At 36.8% G+C, this 15,732-nt stretch overlaps 1 protein-coding gene across 2 annotated transcripts in view; it reads right to left on the reverse strand.

Moving 5' to 3' along the window:
• Positions 1–15,732, reverse strand: part of NAV3 (neuron navigator 3) — a 474,286-nt gene that overhangs the window by 259,287 nt on the left and 199,267 nt on the right. For both annotated transcript variants that reach the window (XM_004384618.2, XM_004384617.2), the window contains exons 6-7: positions 6,819–6,887; positions 3,348–3,487 (exon numbers count right to left, since the gene is read on the reverse strand). In XM_004384618.2, the coding sequence (XP_004384675.1) occupies positions 3,348–3,487; positions 6,819–6,887 (209 nt within the window). The remainder of the gene's footprint in view (positions 1–3,347; positions 3,488–6,818; positions 6,888–15,732) is intronic.

The raw sequence follows: 15,732 nt of genomic DNA on the forward strand, positions 1-15,732 counted from the left end.
TGTTATCCCCCCCTGTTCTGGTGCTCCAATCACTCGTAGGTTATTCCTCTTGATAGAATCCCACAAAATTCTTAGGGTTTCTTCATTTTTTAAATCCTTTTACCTGATTTTTCCTCAAATAAGTTGGTGTCAAGTGATTTATCTTCAGTCTCACTAATATGGACTTCCATTGCCTCAGTTGTGCTCCTGTTCTAATTCTGACATTTTATTGTTAATCTTCTGGATTTCTGATTGCTGTCTCTCTATGGATTTTTGCAGCCTTTAAATTTGTCATTATGCTCTTCTTTGATCTTTGTAAGTTCCTTTATTGTGTGTTCTGTGTTTTGCTTAATTTCCTTCCTAATTTGTTTAAGAGTTCTCTATATTAATCTTTTGTATTCTGTCTCTGGTAATGCCAAGAATGCTTCCTCCTGTAGAAAATTTCTAGATTCTTTATTTTGGGAGCTTGCTGAAGCCATCATGGATTGCCTCTTTATGTGATTTGATATTGACTGTTGTCTCCAAGCCATCAATAGGTTATTATATTTATTTATTTTACATTTGCTTACTGTGTCCTAGCTACTTGTTTTGTTTTAGTATGTCCAAATAGGCTGCTCGTATGAGCTAGGTTGATTACTGGCACCTTTGAAGCTCTAATGTCCTGTCACCAGGTGGTTAGATCCGTTACTAGGTACGTGAGCTCAGGAGTCTACTCACTCTTCCTGTATGGATTCAGCTCAGGTGCCCAGGTAGATAGCCACCAAGTGTGTGGTGTAGGCTCTCATTTACAGTCCTAGAGTGGCATGGGTGATTGGTGTAGGCACAGGCATCTGGCTGCAGCAGGGGGATACACTCTGAGAAAGGCAGGGGGCTGACGGCCACCGCCGAATGTCCCGGAGGAAGGTGTGTCCCTGTTCCCTAGAGCACGTAGATGGGTGGGTTTTTGCAGCCAGACTATGAGCACCTAAGGCTGTTGGCTATAAGGACCGAGGTGCACTTCTTATTCATGTGCCCCTATTGCAGGTGTCTAGGTGGCGTGGGTGTAGCCATCAGTCCTCAGGCCCCTGATGTGGATAGGTGAAGACCCAGTTTAATGGGTAGAGCATTGTCAAATGTCAAGAACCTGCCACTTCACAGCTGAAACAGTTGAAGTTAGGGTTCCGGTAAATACTCTGTTGTATTGTGGTAATGAGGGCCTATGCTCTTGAGATGGGCCCACACAAGTCTATGCAGGGGAAAGGCACTCAAAGTCCATGGATCCCTTATGCCTGTGCCTAGGCAAAGGAACTATGACTGCCCTGGGTTCCTGGCTTAGGGGAGCCGGCAGTTTATTTTTTCCTGTTTGTTAATTTATTCACTCTCCAAGGCAGGGAGAACAGCTCGGGCCTGTGATGGATCCTACTTCCAGCCCAGGGGACTCAGCAATTGCTGAAGCTGGTCTGGGACCCAGTGCATAGCAGGCAGTGGGGAGATAAACAGGAGAGAGGTTTTTCCCTAAGGGTTGTGTTTTTGATCCGCGCGGTAGGCTGTACACAATTACTTATCTTTTGCCGGATTGAGGGCTGCTTGTCACTGGTTCTGGGTGGCCATGTAGACAGTCTGTCACTGGGTCTCTCCTGGTGCGGAAAATGTGCCTCACGAACACGGCTGCTTGCCTGTCTCACTGCTCACCCACGAGCTGCTCAGGCCTGAAGGGCTCAGACTCTCACTGGGTCAGGTCTGGCAACTCCTCGCTGCTTCTGAACTGTCTCTCCCTCCCCCGGCACTCAGTCCGGTTCTTAAACTCTTCCTTTGATGTTCAGGGCACCCAGATTGCCACATATAATCGAATCACTTGTTTTTTCAGTCCTTTGTTGTAAGAGGTTCCACCGGAAGCATCTAACTACTCCACTATCTTGGCCCCATCTCCCTATTAGTAATTTGTTGCAAAAATATTATGTAACTGTGGTATCATTAAGTGAAATTAGACTCCTTGGAAGTCCATTCAACACATCTCTATTTCAATGCATGTTTAGCTTCCCCTAGAATTTTATAGCATATATGGAAAGTGTTAGCCTGAACCTGTATTACATTTTCTAGGAAAGTCATAAAACTAAGAAGGTTGGTTTTCTGATGGGGAATTGCTATCTTCCCTCTCCCTAGGAAAATTATAATTATTTAATAATATTTATTAGGATCTTAAATCAGAGAGTCTATATTTTAAACTCAAACTCCTAACTTCCAAATATACACTTTTTTTTCCTAATTCAATTTAAAAACTAAGGGCATTGCAGGGATCAAGATAGACGGTTCTGCTCTCAAGGGGTAACTACTACTCTTGCCTTAATCTGAGGGAAATAAATTTCACAAAAGAGAGTAATTCATATTCATTTCAAGTCTGAGTAAGTGAATGTTGTTTAATCAGTTCCTCTATATGAAATAATATGAAATTATCCAATCTGAGCAAAAAAAAAAAAAAAAAAATCCTACGTGGTTGTATTAGTCAAACCACATTTGCCAGCTCTTCTACTAACAACACATAATTGTGACTTTTTAATTTCATGTCTGGTTCCATGTAGAGTCAAGTCTTGCGAAGAAAAGTTTAAAGTTCTAGTGATTTGAAAACACTATCACACTGCTTACAACAATATAAATTAATGGAAGTTCTTAAAGGATTTTCCCTTGGTTTATGCATGAACTGCACACACCTTACTCCAGCAATATACATCAAACCAGCCCCTCTTTAAATGTAGACTTTGCATGTTACAGAGAACTGTGTAGCATGTAGTTATAACATGCCTTTAACACAGATTTTCATTAAATGTCCTTTTTTTCCTAGTAATTTTGTGATTTAATATTCCAATTATGCACCATTTCAAGAAAATAAAAAATATATAAATAACTTCTCTCTTTAGAGAATAACAAAGCCATAATATTTTTGTGGTCTGCTGCTTTCAAAAATAAACACCTACCATTATTTTTTTTCAATGTGCCAACCTTATCTGCCCAAACTAAAGCTAAGGATTCATACAGACTTAATATGGCTTTATGATTTCATGGTAAATTTTCAGAAAATCATGAAAAGACACAAGACAATGCTATTTTATATGCATCCGGGGAGGAACTGTTTTTGAGTAACTGAATTTATATTTGGGTATAAAATCAGCCACTTTAAAATAAATAAGTTTATTTCCTTAAAATATTCTTCAGATTAGAAAACACCTGAAGAAAGCTAGAATTTAGGAAGGGGCAGTTAGGAAATACAAGAAAACTCCACGGATGAAATTCCTATTCTAAAAGCCGTAACACTGATCATTTAAAGATTTAGCTTGTAATTTCAGACTGGTATTTACACTTGAACTGTAATGATGTAACAGGCGGACACTTACCTTTTTCATTGCCATTTGCATAATTTGGAGGCTTGTTTTTGTCAATGCTGTTAAAGCTCTGACTTCTCCTATTTAAGTTAGAGGCTCCCTGGACTTTGCTGCTGCTGCCTGCAGCTGGCACCCTAGAGGGCCCTGGAAGCCTGAAATAGTATAAGAAAAATTACATCATTATTGTACCTTATGAAAATATAGGGGGCAGGAGGTTCTCAGCAGGGAAGAGTTAATGGGAAAGTCACAGTATATGATGTTATAAAATCTATTTAGCAGAAAATGATAGTTTAAGTGACAAATAAATAAACACAAGATTTGAGAATCTTAAAAAAATCTTGTTTCAGTTTCCAATAAACATGCCCCCAAAGTACATTGATAATATAGCACAATTAGAAATAAAGTGATATATAACGGAAAAGGCTATATACTTAGCTCATCCTGCAACGAACAATACTTTGTCTTAAAAGGACCATAAAAATTACATAAAAAGTAAGAGGAAAATAACACTTTTATTTGTTTTCTGTGTGGTATTTAATCAGCTACTTGCAGTCATTCTTAAGATGTTATTTTCAATGTATGGGGCATTTATTTTTATCTTTATGTAGTTGCATTTTAAGTCAGCTTATATATTAATAATAACAAGAATAAAGATATTAAATTGCAAACAGCAAATGCTTATTGAATATCCAAGCTAGTTAGCTACTCTAATTAAAACACAGTGTGGAGACCAAGGTCACAGGTCAATTCCTATCTCACTGACCTGACTCACAGGAAGACTCTCGAGCTCTCGCCAAAAATAAGACCCAGACTTGAGCTGATTATATCACAAGTGTGGTCAATTGATCACAGAAGCAAAATGACAAGAAAAGATGCAGGTCTCAGAAGAAAATGACTATTAGCAGAATGAAAATTTATACCTAGAATAACAGTAGCTTTAGCTATTCTTTATATATGAAGGACAGGATATGAGGAAATATATGCAGAATATCTTATAAGTAGGGGAATTTGACAGGAGATTATGACCTGTAACAACTTTATTACTACTATAACTAAATTATCACTTTGGGTCACTCATTTCAATCTTTAAGCAGTTTCCACATTAAAACATCAAGTATCAATTATTTTATGAACTGTGCCTAAAATGTGTTAATTGCTATATTTTGCTTTTATACTACTGACTTATTTTATATGCATATAATACACTCAATCTACTTAAGTTAAAAATAAAAAAAAATGAGAATAATCCAAATTAAGAACTAACACAATGTTGTAAGATCCATTTAGAAAATATGTATTGAAGGTTGCCAACATCTTTGCTAGCATTTGCTGCCACCATGTGAATGTCACTGTGTACTACTCGGAAAATTCCTATTATGAAAGAAAATAAACAAAAACAATAGAGAATCTATACATGTAGCGCTGTATTTTTACACAATTCTACTTTATAATTTTTTTAATAAAAGAAGTTTATATTTGACATGTTGGTACCCAACATATCAAAATTTCACAACCTCATTGTTATATTACTTACATTTTTAACTCACATTTATAATACTACTTGACTTTATTTTGTCCATAGATGATTAGGAAATTAAACTCTTAGTTAATGCAAATACTTTTTTAATAGTAATGGGTATTGCTAAATGGAATGAACATCAGGAAAACACAAATATCAGCTTAAAAACAGAAGTGTTGATTTCTTGGAATAGTTAATGGTTTCAAAATGTTCACTGTGTTTTGGAGTTTACATACATATGGCTAATAAATATTTCCTTCGGTTAATTTGCTCATTAGAGGTTGTGTCATACACAGGATTAGAATCTTTTGCAAATGATTCCAGCTTTTAACTTTTGGTCAAAGGTATCTACAAGGGTTTGTAAGTATAACATGATAACCATAGATGCCAGGAATTTACAGTACCAGTGACTGTACTCTGCAGAAAGAACTCAACTAATTAAGTTGGCAAAATGTCCCAATTATCATAAATCTGAGGACTATTCTTGTAGACATAGCCATAGATGTAGAAAGTTCACTCTAAATCCACATGTATAAGCAATTTTTGTCACCAAACTTGCCCTGTTTGCAAGGAAATATGACCTGTTTCTAGAGAGCAATTAAAATGTATTTTTATCTTTACTGTGACTTATGAAGACAAGTGATCTTCAGGTCTCAGAAGAACAAATTAAAACAAATTAAAAAATCCATTTGTTCTTCTCATTATCCTACTTTGACAGGCAGCCAGAGCCTCCAAATCATTCATCAAAGTAATAAAAAGATAAATGAGAATGAAGCAAAAAAATGAGAGGATGTTCTATTAAAACAAATTACTTAAAATATATTTTACATGCACAAGTCTCAGAAGTGGTAATAAAAAAGGCTCACTGTACATGCAAGGTCACCGTTCCTTGCTCATCTAATTTATATCATTTATTCTAAGTTTTAATTAAATATCCTTTTTTATTTTTTCTGTCCAGAATCATTTTAACAACTATGAAAATGAACACAACTTAGAAAACCAACGCAAGAGGAAAGGCACATACCTCAAGTCAAGGCATCAGAAGCAGTCCTTGTGGTCAAACGTCACATAATACGATTTATTAGTGGAGCAATGACTAGTAAACCACCACTGAGATGCCTCCCCAGTGAGTGTGATGGCACACATAACTGCATAGTAATCAGGGGTGCAAAACACATTTGCTGTGGGCGTACTCAACTGTCCTATGCCACCATCAGGCCCTTAGCAACTTAATATTTAAATAATCAAACTCTTTAAAAACATTTTTTTACATACCAGTGTTTTTCAAATAGTGCATAACACACTGTAATTATTATAACAGAACTCTTTCCAATATATACAGCATAAAGCAGAGACATTAAATTATTACAGGTAGAAGAACAGTCTAGGCTACTCTGGTGCAAAATCCCCCACTGAAATTTGCCAATCTATCTCAATTCCGCTTTAAAACGTGTAATAATTACTGCGTGTCCATCTCAAAAACTAATTACAATTTTGTAGGATAATTTCCAGATTGTGTGACCTGGAAAGAATGGGACCTTCAAAGTAAAATTTTGGAAAATTCGCTCTAAGACTAGAACATAGACTTCAGCCCAGTACTGTGTGTAACTACACTAAGATAAAAAACTCACTGCTGTCGAGTCAATTCCAACTCACAGTGACCCTACAGGACAGAGTAGAACTGTCCCATAGTGTTTCCAAGCAGCAGCTGGTGGATTTGCACTGCCTACCTTTTGGTTAGCCGCCGAACTCTTAACCACTGCACCTAGAGGAGCCAAAACCCATCCAATGATCTGCAAGAACATGGTCATCTCTGAAACTGTGTGTGGAAATCTGCTATGGAAGAATTCTTTTCATCCAGAATTGCATCATTTGTTTTTGAAATTTAGAGTGATAGAACAAAATATTACTGGGTATTTACTTGAATATCACTAACAAGCAATAAATTAGAGATATTAACTGACCTAGTAGGCTTTTTTTGACTGGTTGCAATTCCACTGTGATTAGACTGAGTTGCATATCTGGCTGCCAGACTGTATGAGGAGAAACAGAGAAATTGAATTAAAGAGATTCGTTGAACATGGAAAGAAAACACAAACTTACAAGAAAACTATGAGTTAATGAAATGCAATTGGAACATGTATAAAGAACAAATTAATTAGAAAATTATGATGATGTAACATATATATAATGACCTTTGCTTATGAATGCACTATGAAATAATGCAGTATACTCCCTGAAATAAAGTGTCATTGTTGACTTTAAAATTATGGCTGCATAATAATACTAATATTATTTTTATAGTATTATTTCTTCTATAAAAAAGTTCACCTTTTATAGATGACTGAAAACTTCAGGAAAGATAAAGTTTGGCTTACTGATAGAAAGATCTCTTTCTTAAAGATTAAAGTAAAAAGAAGAGTATGAGATAAGTATAGTTTCTAATTTTTTTTAAAATCTAATATTATTTTGAAAACCAAAAGTTTTGAAAAATCTGATTTTTATCTAGTAAGTTATTGCTGATTCCTAGCACTGGGTAGAATTTTTTTAAGAGTGTGAATAATAAAAATGTTTTGTCTAAAGACAGAGATCTACACCAAAATTGAAGTTAAAGTTGTGTTAAATTCTTCAAAAACAAACATAACTAGTACTTAATGTGAATTTCTGGACATGCTTTAATTACATTCCTTAATGATTGTTTAAATTAAAACCTTTGATCAGAGACATACTAGAAGGCAGTATGTAAACCAAGTTATAAGAACAATAAAAATTTCCCAAAATCTGTGCTTCTGATCAGTGATTTGAAAAAAAGTTTGATGATACACTGATAGAATAGGGTCTTATTGTTACACTTCCTTTAAATTGAAGATTAGTAGCTTATAAAACAAAATGCAAATTTACATTTTAGGCTAAATTGATCTCTGATTTACTTAAGGTTCTGAAATAAGTGTTCTCAAGGATATTGTGATAATAGTGAGACTCAAAACATGTTCACATGCCCTGTGACGGGCATGGTTGATACCTGAGTGGAGAATCAGTTCCCAGGTGAGTCATGGATGAGTCTACATAAGCCCAATTGTTCCATGTCTACAATCTCCAAGTCCTCCAAGCAAACAGGAGCAACATGGGCTGTTGGAATCAGGGCTAAAAGGGTCAATCAGAGTTGATCTAGTAGTTGATTTACTATCAAACAGAGGGAATTCTAATCAAGAAAAGGATTCCTTAAGATGATGACAAGTCTCTCAAGTTAACTCTTACTCCGGTTATAGTGGACGCATGCAGGTCCTTACAATTGTCTGGCTCCAGGGAAAAAATGAGGACAACATCCTCACATGGATGGGGCTTTTCAGGTTCATAGAGCTCTTGTTTTTTACATTTGCTATGTGATAAATTCTTATTTGAATATAATGATTCTGTACTACCTTGGTAACAAATTTGACTGTAATTCAAAAATAAAACCAGCCTATCTCAATACAATAATATCAGATAATGATTTAAAGATAAAAGTACCTACAGTGAAGAAAAATCTTTTGTGAACTTGCTAGTCTACTTTGTCAATCCAAAGTAAGATAATCACCCAAAGGTATATCACTATGTCTTATTCTGTAGTCTCCAAATTGAACACAAACGTTAGCAGTAGAGACAACAATAAAACAGTGGATTTTCTTTCAGGGAGATGAAGTCACCTCTTTGATTATTCCTCCACAATTTTAAAGAAGTAGTATAATATAATGCCTAACACAGAACTGGAAAAAACCAAACCGAACCAAAACAAAACAAAAGTCCAGGGAAGTTAAGTGAATTGGCCAAAATCAATTTGGTTTTATGGCCGGCACGTGTTTTCTGATTTATTATTGAAAGAATATTTCATACTTGCTGCTTATATTTTCATACCAAATCTTCACACTTTAATCCCTTGAAACTTGGCTTCCATATGCTTCGTTTGCAATTGTGAAGCTGTTATTTTGCAAAATCCAAAGTTTTACTCAACTCTCATCCTGCTCCAAAGCTCTTATATTTGACCCTGTTGGTCCCTCCACATTTTTGAATTTCCTTCTTTGATAGACTAACGTACTAATCCACTTACCTGCTTTGTCCACCATCATTCTTGTCCATTTTCTCATTCACTGGGTTCTCTTCCTTTTCCCATGTCTTAAAGTCAAACTTTTCCCCCAACGTTATTCTCTTTCCTCAAACATTTTTATGCATTATTTCACTTAGTAATTTATTTCTCACCTAAGATTTCAGTTACAATTCTACCTCCTAGCACAAACCTCTGCTTCATAATCCCAGCCATCAATATCAACTGAATAAAAGGCTTGTCTATTTGCATAATTTTCAAACTTGTCATACCAAACTCACCATTTTTCTTCTTTTATCTCCAAAGTCCTCACCAGTTGCTTTTTAGATTTCTGTTTACAGGACCACCATTTTCTCTAGTCATGTGCACCTGAAAACTCAATAGTTGATCCATCCTTTTTTCTTTTTAATTATCATCAATGGTCATTCAATACCAAATCATGCTGATTCAACCTCTAGAAATTCATTTGTGTACATGCCCTCTTTCAATTTCCATGTTCATCATACTAACTCAAGCCCTTAGCACCTCCAATAACACCTCTGGCCTAGAGGAGATGAAATGTCATATTGATTATGATTATTTTATTCATTCTATAGAATATATTTATTCCGAATGCAAAATTAGAACTAGAAAGAACCACAAAAATTATCTTGGCTGGTCTCCTGATATTATAGGTGAAGGAAGAAAAAAAGCCTAAAGAGATAGAATAAACATCCTAAAACATGCAGCTAATCAGCGGCAGATTCAAAGCAAATTGAAAGACCTTTACAGAATGCTCTGTGTTTCCACCCTTATCTTCTTTGTCATCTAACACATTTTCTAGCTAAAAGGAATTTTCACTGTTGCTCAAATATCACTTGTTCTTCTCCCCTTCTCTGCCTTTACTCCTGCTATAATTCATATGGAAATACTTTCTACCTGTGTCTATCATACCAAATTCTATCCATTTTTCAAGGCCTATCTTAAATGACACCAAGTCCATATAACATTTTATTATCTCATACCTATATTCAATCTCTATGCTCTCATAGCTGTTTATACTCCTTTCATGTAATTAACATGTTTAACATTTTACTTTAGTTATTTAAGCTTGTAAATACTGAAAGGCTTTCTCAAGGTAATCACTTCAATGAACTATTAGGAAGTATAGAGTAATTTATCAGAACATTTCCTTAAAAGAATTTAAGCACACTCAAAATACTGTGTTCAGTTTGACAAAATTAAAACAGTCTGAACGCTCTGTGCTCCTTTTAGGGAATTCAATTCTTGATAGTTTCCTTGATTAAATAAAATGCACCAAGACTATCCTAGATATTAGGAGTTTGCAAACTTCTCTTATTACAAGAGAAAATTAACAAATTTTGAAAACATAACATATTATATATTACTAAATCAATAGAGTAACTGTAGTAATAACCCATTGCCATCAGTCAATTCCAACCCATAGTGACCCTACAGGACCGAGAAGAACTGCCCCATAGAGCTTCCAAGGAGCAGCTGATGGATTTGAACTGCTGACCTTTTGTTTAGGAATCGTATCACTTAACCACTGTGCCACCAGGGCTCCAGTGTAGTAATAGGGGGTATATTATTAATATAATTATTGATCGAACAATGGAGACAATTTTTAGTGGTGTAGTGGATAAGCATTTGGCTGCTAACCTAAAGGTCGGTGGTTCAAACCTGCCACTCTGAAGGAGAAAGATGTGGCAGTCTGCTTTCGTAAAGATTACCGCCTTGGAAACCCTATAGGGCAGTTCTATTCTGTCCTATAGGGTTGCTATGAGTTAGAATCAACTCGACGGAAATGGGTATGGGTGTTCAAGAAATATGATAATAAAAATTCAGACTGTGGTGCATCCAACAGGACAAATCACCCAATTTTTTCAACAAATAAATTACAAGAAAAAAATTATGGGAACAGAGCTTACAGACAGTCTTTCAAAAACTCAAAGACTCTCTTGTAATATGTAGAAACTTATTCATACAAACAGCTATTAAAAATATATGAGAAAAATGGAGAAATTTTAACAACTGTTCATTGAGTGAGATTAAGTAATTAACATTATTTTTTTTTTCACGACTGTTTACAACATCCTTATTCATAATATCCCCGAGCTGAAAAGAACACAGATGTCTTCAGTGGGTGAATGAGTAAACAAACTTTGCCGTATGCCATGGAATACTACTTAGTAATAAAAAGAAACAAACTTTGGTAAAGGCAACTGTTGGATGAATCTCCAGAGAATAATGCTGAGTGAAAAACATCCATCCTAAAAGCTTACATACTACATAATTCCATTATATAGCATCCTTTTTTTTTAATACTAGGATAAATTACTTTTGATGTTTTTTCAAATGTCTTAACAACAATTTCTTCTAGTGGTCCCTTATATTTTTATTTTTATATTCCCCTCTTTCAGTATTTTATTAAAGATAAATTTTCAAGAAGATTAAAATAAATTTTTCTTTAAAATATTATTCTTATTGCCATTATGCTATTAATTGTTGTTATTGTTAGCTGCCATTGAGTCAGCTCCAACTCATGGTTTCACCATGTACAACAGAATGAAACATTGCCCGGTCCTGTACCATCTTCATGACTGTTGCTATGTTTTGAGTTCATTGCAGTTGTTACTGAATTAACACTGATTTTTTAAAGTGTGATAATAGTATTGTGAATACCTTTTGGGTGTATATTTTTAATATTTATTTATTACATGAAATAATGCTAAGTATTTGATTCAAAATAATTGATTGTGGGAGTAGGGGTTTGGAAAGATTGGGGGAATAAATGAAACAAGACTGGTCATGAGTTGATAATGGTTGCAGCTGGTTTTTGAGGCTATATTATTCTATTGTCTCTACTTTTACATGTGTTTGAAATTATCTATAATAAAAAAATCATGAGGCGGAGCCAACGTGGCATCATACATAGAAGCACTATGCCACCCCTCTGCAGCAAAGACCCGAAAAACTAAGTAAAACACAAACAAACATCAATTCTGGAACCCTAAGCATCAAATGAAGGAATAAAGAACTTGAATGAAGGGATAAAGAACTTGATCAAGCACTGAATGGAATAAGAAGCTGACAGAGAACAGAGAACGAGGAGAGCTATGGAGTGGATGTCCTCTACCAGCTAACACAGCAAGGATTCGCCATCTTGGGCTACAGCCATCAAGGAACGCAGACAGGGAGTACAGGAAGGCAACTTTGCAGAGTTCCCAACAGGAGCCAGAGTACCCAGTAACCAGGGGTACATGCTTTCCCACCCTACACACTTCTTCCCTCTGTGCAGCCTCCATTGCTTTCCAATGGACTATGGTCACTAGGCTGGAGAGACAGCAGCTCACTGCCACCCAGGTCCGCCTCTCCCCCACTGGCCAGCTCCTTCAGCGCCATTTTGTTGTTGTTTTGGTCTTTTTGTTTGTTTCTTCTCTCTCCCTTCCTTTTTTTCCATTCTCCCACCCAGCTAGCCCCGTGTGCCACTCCACCCCTTCTGAATGGCCTGTGTCACATTGCTCAGGTAGAGAGCCACCAGCACATGGCCTCCCCAGGTGCACATTGCCCCCACTGGGGGTAATATTTTTTTAGTTTGTTTGCTTTGTTCTTCTTTTTTCTCTGTTTCTTCTCTCTCTCTCTTCCTTCCTTTCCTTTTTCCTGCCCACTTAGCCCTGTGCACCACACCCACCCTTTCGGGAAGCGCCATGCTGCATCGCTCAGCTAGAGAGTCACCGGCACAGTCTCCCTGAGTCTGTGCTCCTGTCACCGACTGGCTCCCTCAGTGCCATTTGTTTGTTTGTTTTTGTTCTTGTTTTATTTATTTATTTTGTTGTTGCTGTTTCATCTCTCTCCCTTCCTTCCTTTCCTTTCTACCACCCACCTAGCCCCATGTGCCTCCCCCCACCCCCCTTCTCGACAGACTGTGTTGTACCACTTGGCTAGAAAGCCTCTGGTACATGGCCTCCCTGGGTCTGTGCTGCTCCCACACATCGGCTCCCTCAGCACCGTATTTTTTATTTGTCTTTATCTTCCTCCTTCTCCCTTTTCCTTCTCTCTCCAACCTAGGCCCTGCGCTGCCTCCACCCAGTCCTGACAGGCCATGCCATGCTGCCCAATGGGAGAGACATCAGCTCACTTTCACCCCAATTCCAGCCCGCCCCCAGTAACCAGCTCCCACAGCACCATATTTATGTTTGTTTGTTTCTTCTCTTTCTTTCCCTTCTTTCCTTTCCTTTGTCCCTCCCACTTAGCCCCATGTGCCATCCTGCCCCTTCTGAATGGCCTGTGCCACACTGCTCAGCTAGAGAGCCACCAGCACGTGGTCTTCCTGGGTCCATGCTGCCCCACTGGCAGGCTCCCTCCGCACCATATTTATTCAGTTTGTTTGCTTTGTTCTTTTTTTTTCTGTTTCTTCTCTCTCTCTGCTTTCTTTCCTTTCCTTTCTTCGACCCACATAGCCCTGTGCGCCACACCCACCCTTTCTCAAAGGGCTGTGCTGCACGCTCGGCTAGAGAGCCACCAGCACACAACCTCGCCTGGTCTGCCCCACCTCCATACACAGACTACTACCATGCTGCCATTTTATATCTTTTTTCTTTTGTCCTTCATTTTTTTGCTCTTTTTTACTCTGTTTCTCTCTCTGCTTTCTCTCACCCACTTAGCTCCGCATATCATATCCTCTCCCTTCCCTCTTACCTATCTGCACTGTGCACTGAGCACAACCCCGAGTAGCACCTGCACAGATCCCTGGACTCTGCCCTACACTGTCCCCTGGCCTCATCCTGTCAGCCCCAATTTGTGCTGCAAATGACCCATTGCCACCCTCCCTGCTGGACCTGTCCTGCTACACCATAGCTGAGCAACCAGCCCTGCCCACCTGGACAAGGTGGTGAGAAGTATCATGCCCACAGACAAGCAAGCAACAAAACACGTCCAGCCCACCAGCCCAGACATAACCAAATGAAACAAAAAAGCAGGATGAAATAAACAAATCTACAATCAATCAATAAAGAAAATAATTTCTGTATGTCCTAGAAATAGCAGACAATATCAAAACATAAAAAAAGAGGACAAGACAGTTCCAGAAAGTAAACAAAACAAAACACCAGGTGACCTTCCAATAGAAGAAAAGGCACTGAAACTACCTGATAGGGAATTCAAAACTCTAATAATCAGCGTTCTCCAATAAATTAGGAAAGAGATGAAGGAAAATGCAGACAAAAATAAGGAAAAAATAGACAAAATCATGGAAAATATAGACCAAATCAGGGAAAATACAGACAAAGCAATGGAAGAATTCAGGAAAATAATACAGGACCAAAATGTCAAATGTCAAAATAAGTAAAAAATTAGAGATCATTCAAAAACAGCAATTAGAAATCCAAAAGATAAACAATATTTCAGAAATGGACAGTGCAATAGAAGGTTTTAGGAGCAAATCTGAAACAATGGAAAAAAGGAACAGTGAAATCGAAGACAAATCCTTGAATTAAAAAAAACATGATAAAAAAAAAAAAAAAAAAAACCTGTGTTCTTTGTGTGACTATGTTTGACTTTGGAAAATGCATTATCTCTCTACAGTCCACATACTTCCAACTTGTAAAACAAAGCTGTTTTATTAGATGATATCTAACTTATCTTCCATTGCCAGCATTTTATAATTACATAAAGTTTAATTTGCTTTTTAAAGTGATTTTGATTACAAAATACATAACAGATTCTCTGTAATCTTTGTATAGAATTTAGTATCAAAAAAAAAAGGAAGAGTGAAAACTACTTTTATCTATTATTATTATTAATCTCTAGAAACTAATTACTCTGATGAAAGAAATATAACTGCCACCAATGCTTACTTAGCATTGCTACAAGATTTACTATTCCTTATAGTAGGTTTAAGGAGCCCTGGTGGTGCAACAGTTAAGCACTTGGCTGCTAACAAAAAGGTTGGCAGTTTGAAGCCACCTAGAGGCTCCGTGTGATAAAGACCTGGTGATGTGCTTCCATAAAGATTGCAGCCCCGAAAACTCAGTGGGGCAGTTCTACTTTATCATATGGGGTTGCTATGAGTCAGAATCAACTCAATGGCACCCAATGACAACACAGTAGATTTATGGACGGTGCAGCAGCATAATTCCATAAAATAGTTTATTTTCCAGTATAGGTAATAAAGAAAATATTTCACAGATCAACCCATAGGTCTCACCAATTCTCACTTTTTAAAAAAATTTTTCATAATCTCCAGCTAGCTTTCAGACCATTTTGTACCAATTTTTATCTCCAGTAGCTGCTATGTCAAAACATACTCAGCTGGCACTACATAAGTCTCTACCACTTGTTTACAGACAAGAAGCACAGATGCCTTGGAAGAAAAATTTCTTTATTTTTCAACTCTATAACTTCCATTTGAAGCCCAATGGATAATATATCAGGTTGGCATAATATCTAATATTTCTATAGTATTGTATAAAGCTCAAGGCTGTGTGTGTGTGTGTGTGTGTGTGTGTGTGTGTGTGTGTGTAATTTAATTAGAAATTTGTTAATTTCTGTTCCTAATTATAATTTTGCTGACAAGTAGCTTTCATATCCTTGGTAATGTCACTTAGATCTGTTACCTCTCTCTATTTCTGTTTCTTTATTTGAAAAGAAGACAGCAAGACAGTAAGAGAGGCTTAGTTGAACATCTGTAATCAGTTCTTTGAAAATCAAGCTATTACTTCGCCTTAAAATCACTAGTAATCTGGAGTGGACAGAAATATTGAGCTGTCAGTCTTAATATTCCTCTCCCTTTCCAT

The sequence above is a fragment of the Trichechus manatus genome, unplaced genomic scaffold (genome assembly GCF_000243295.1).
Source record: "Trichechus manatus latirostris isolate Lorelei unplaced genomic scaffold, TriManLat1.0 scaffold00125, whole genome shotgun sequence".
In the NCBI taxonomy this organism is placed as follows: Eukaryota; Metazoa; Chordata; class Mammalia; order Sirenia; family Trichechidae; genus Trichechus; species Trichechus manatus.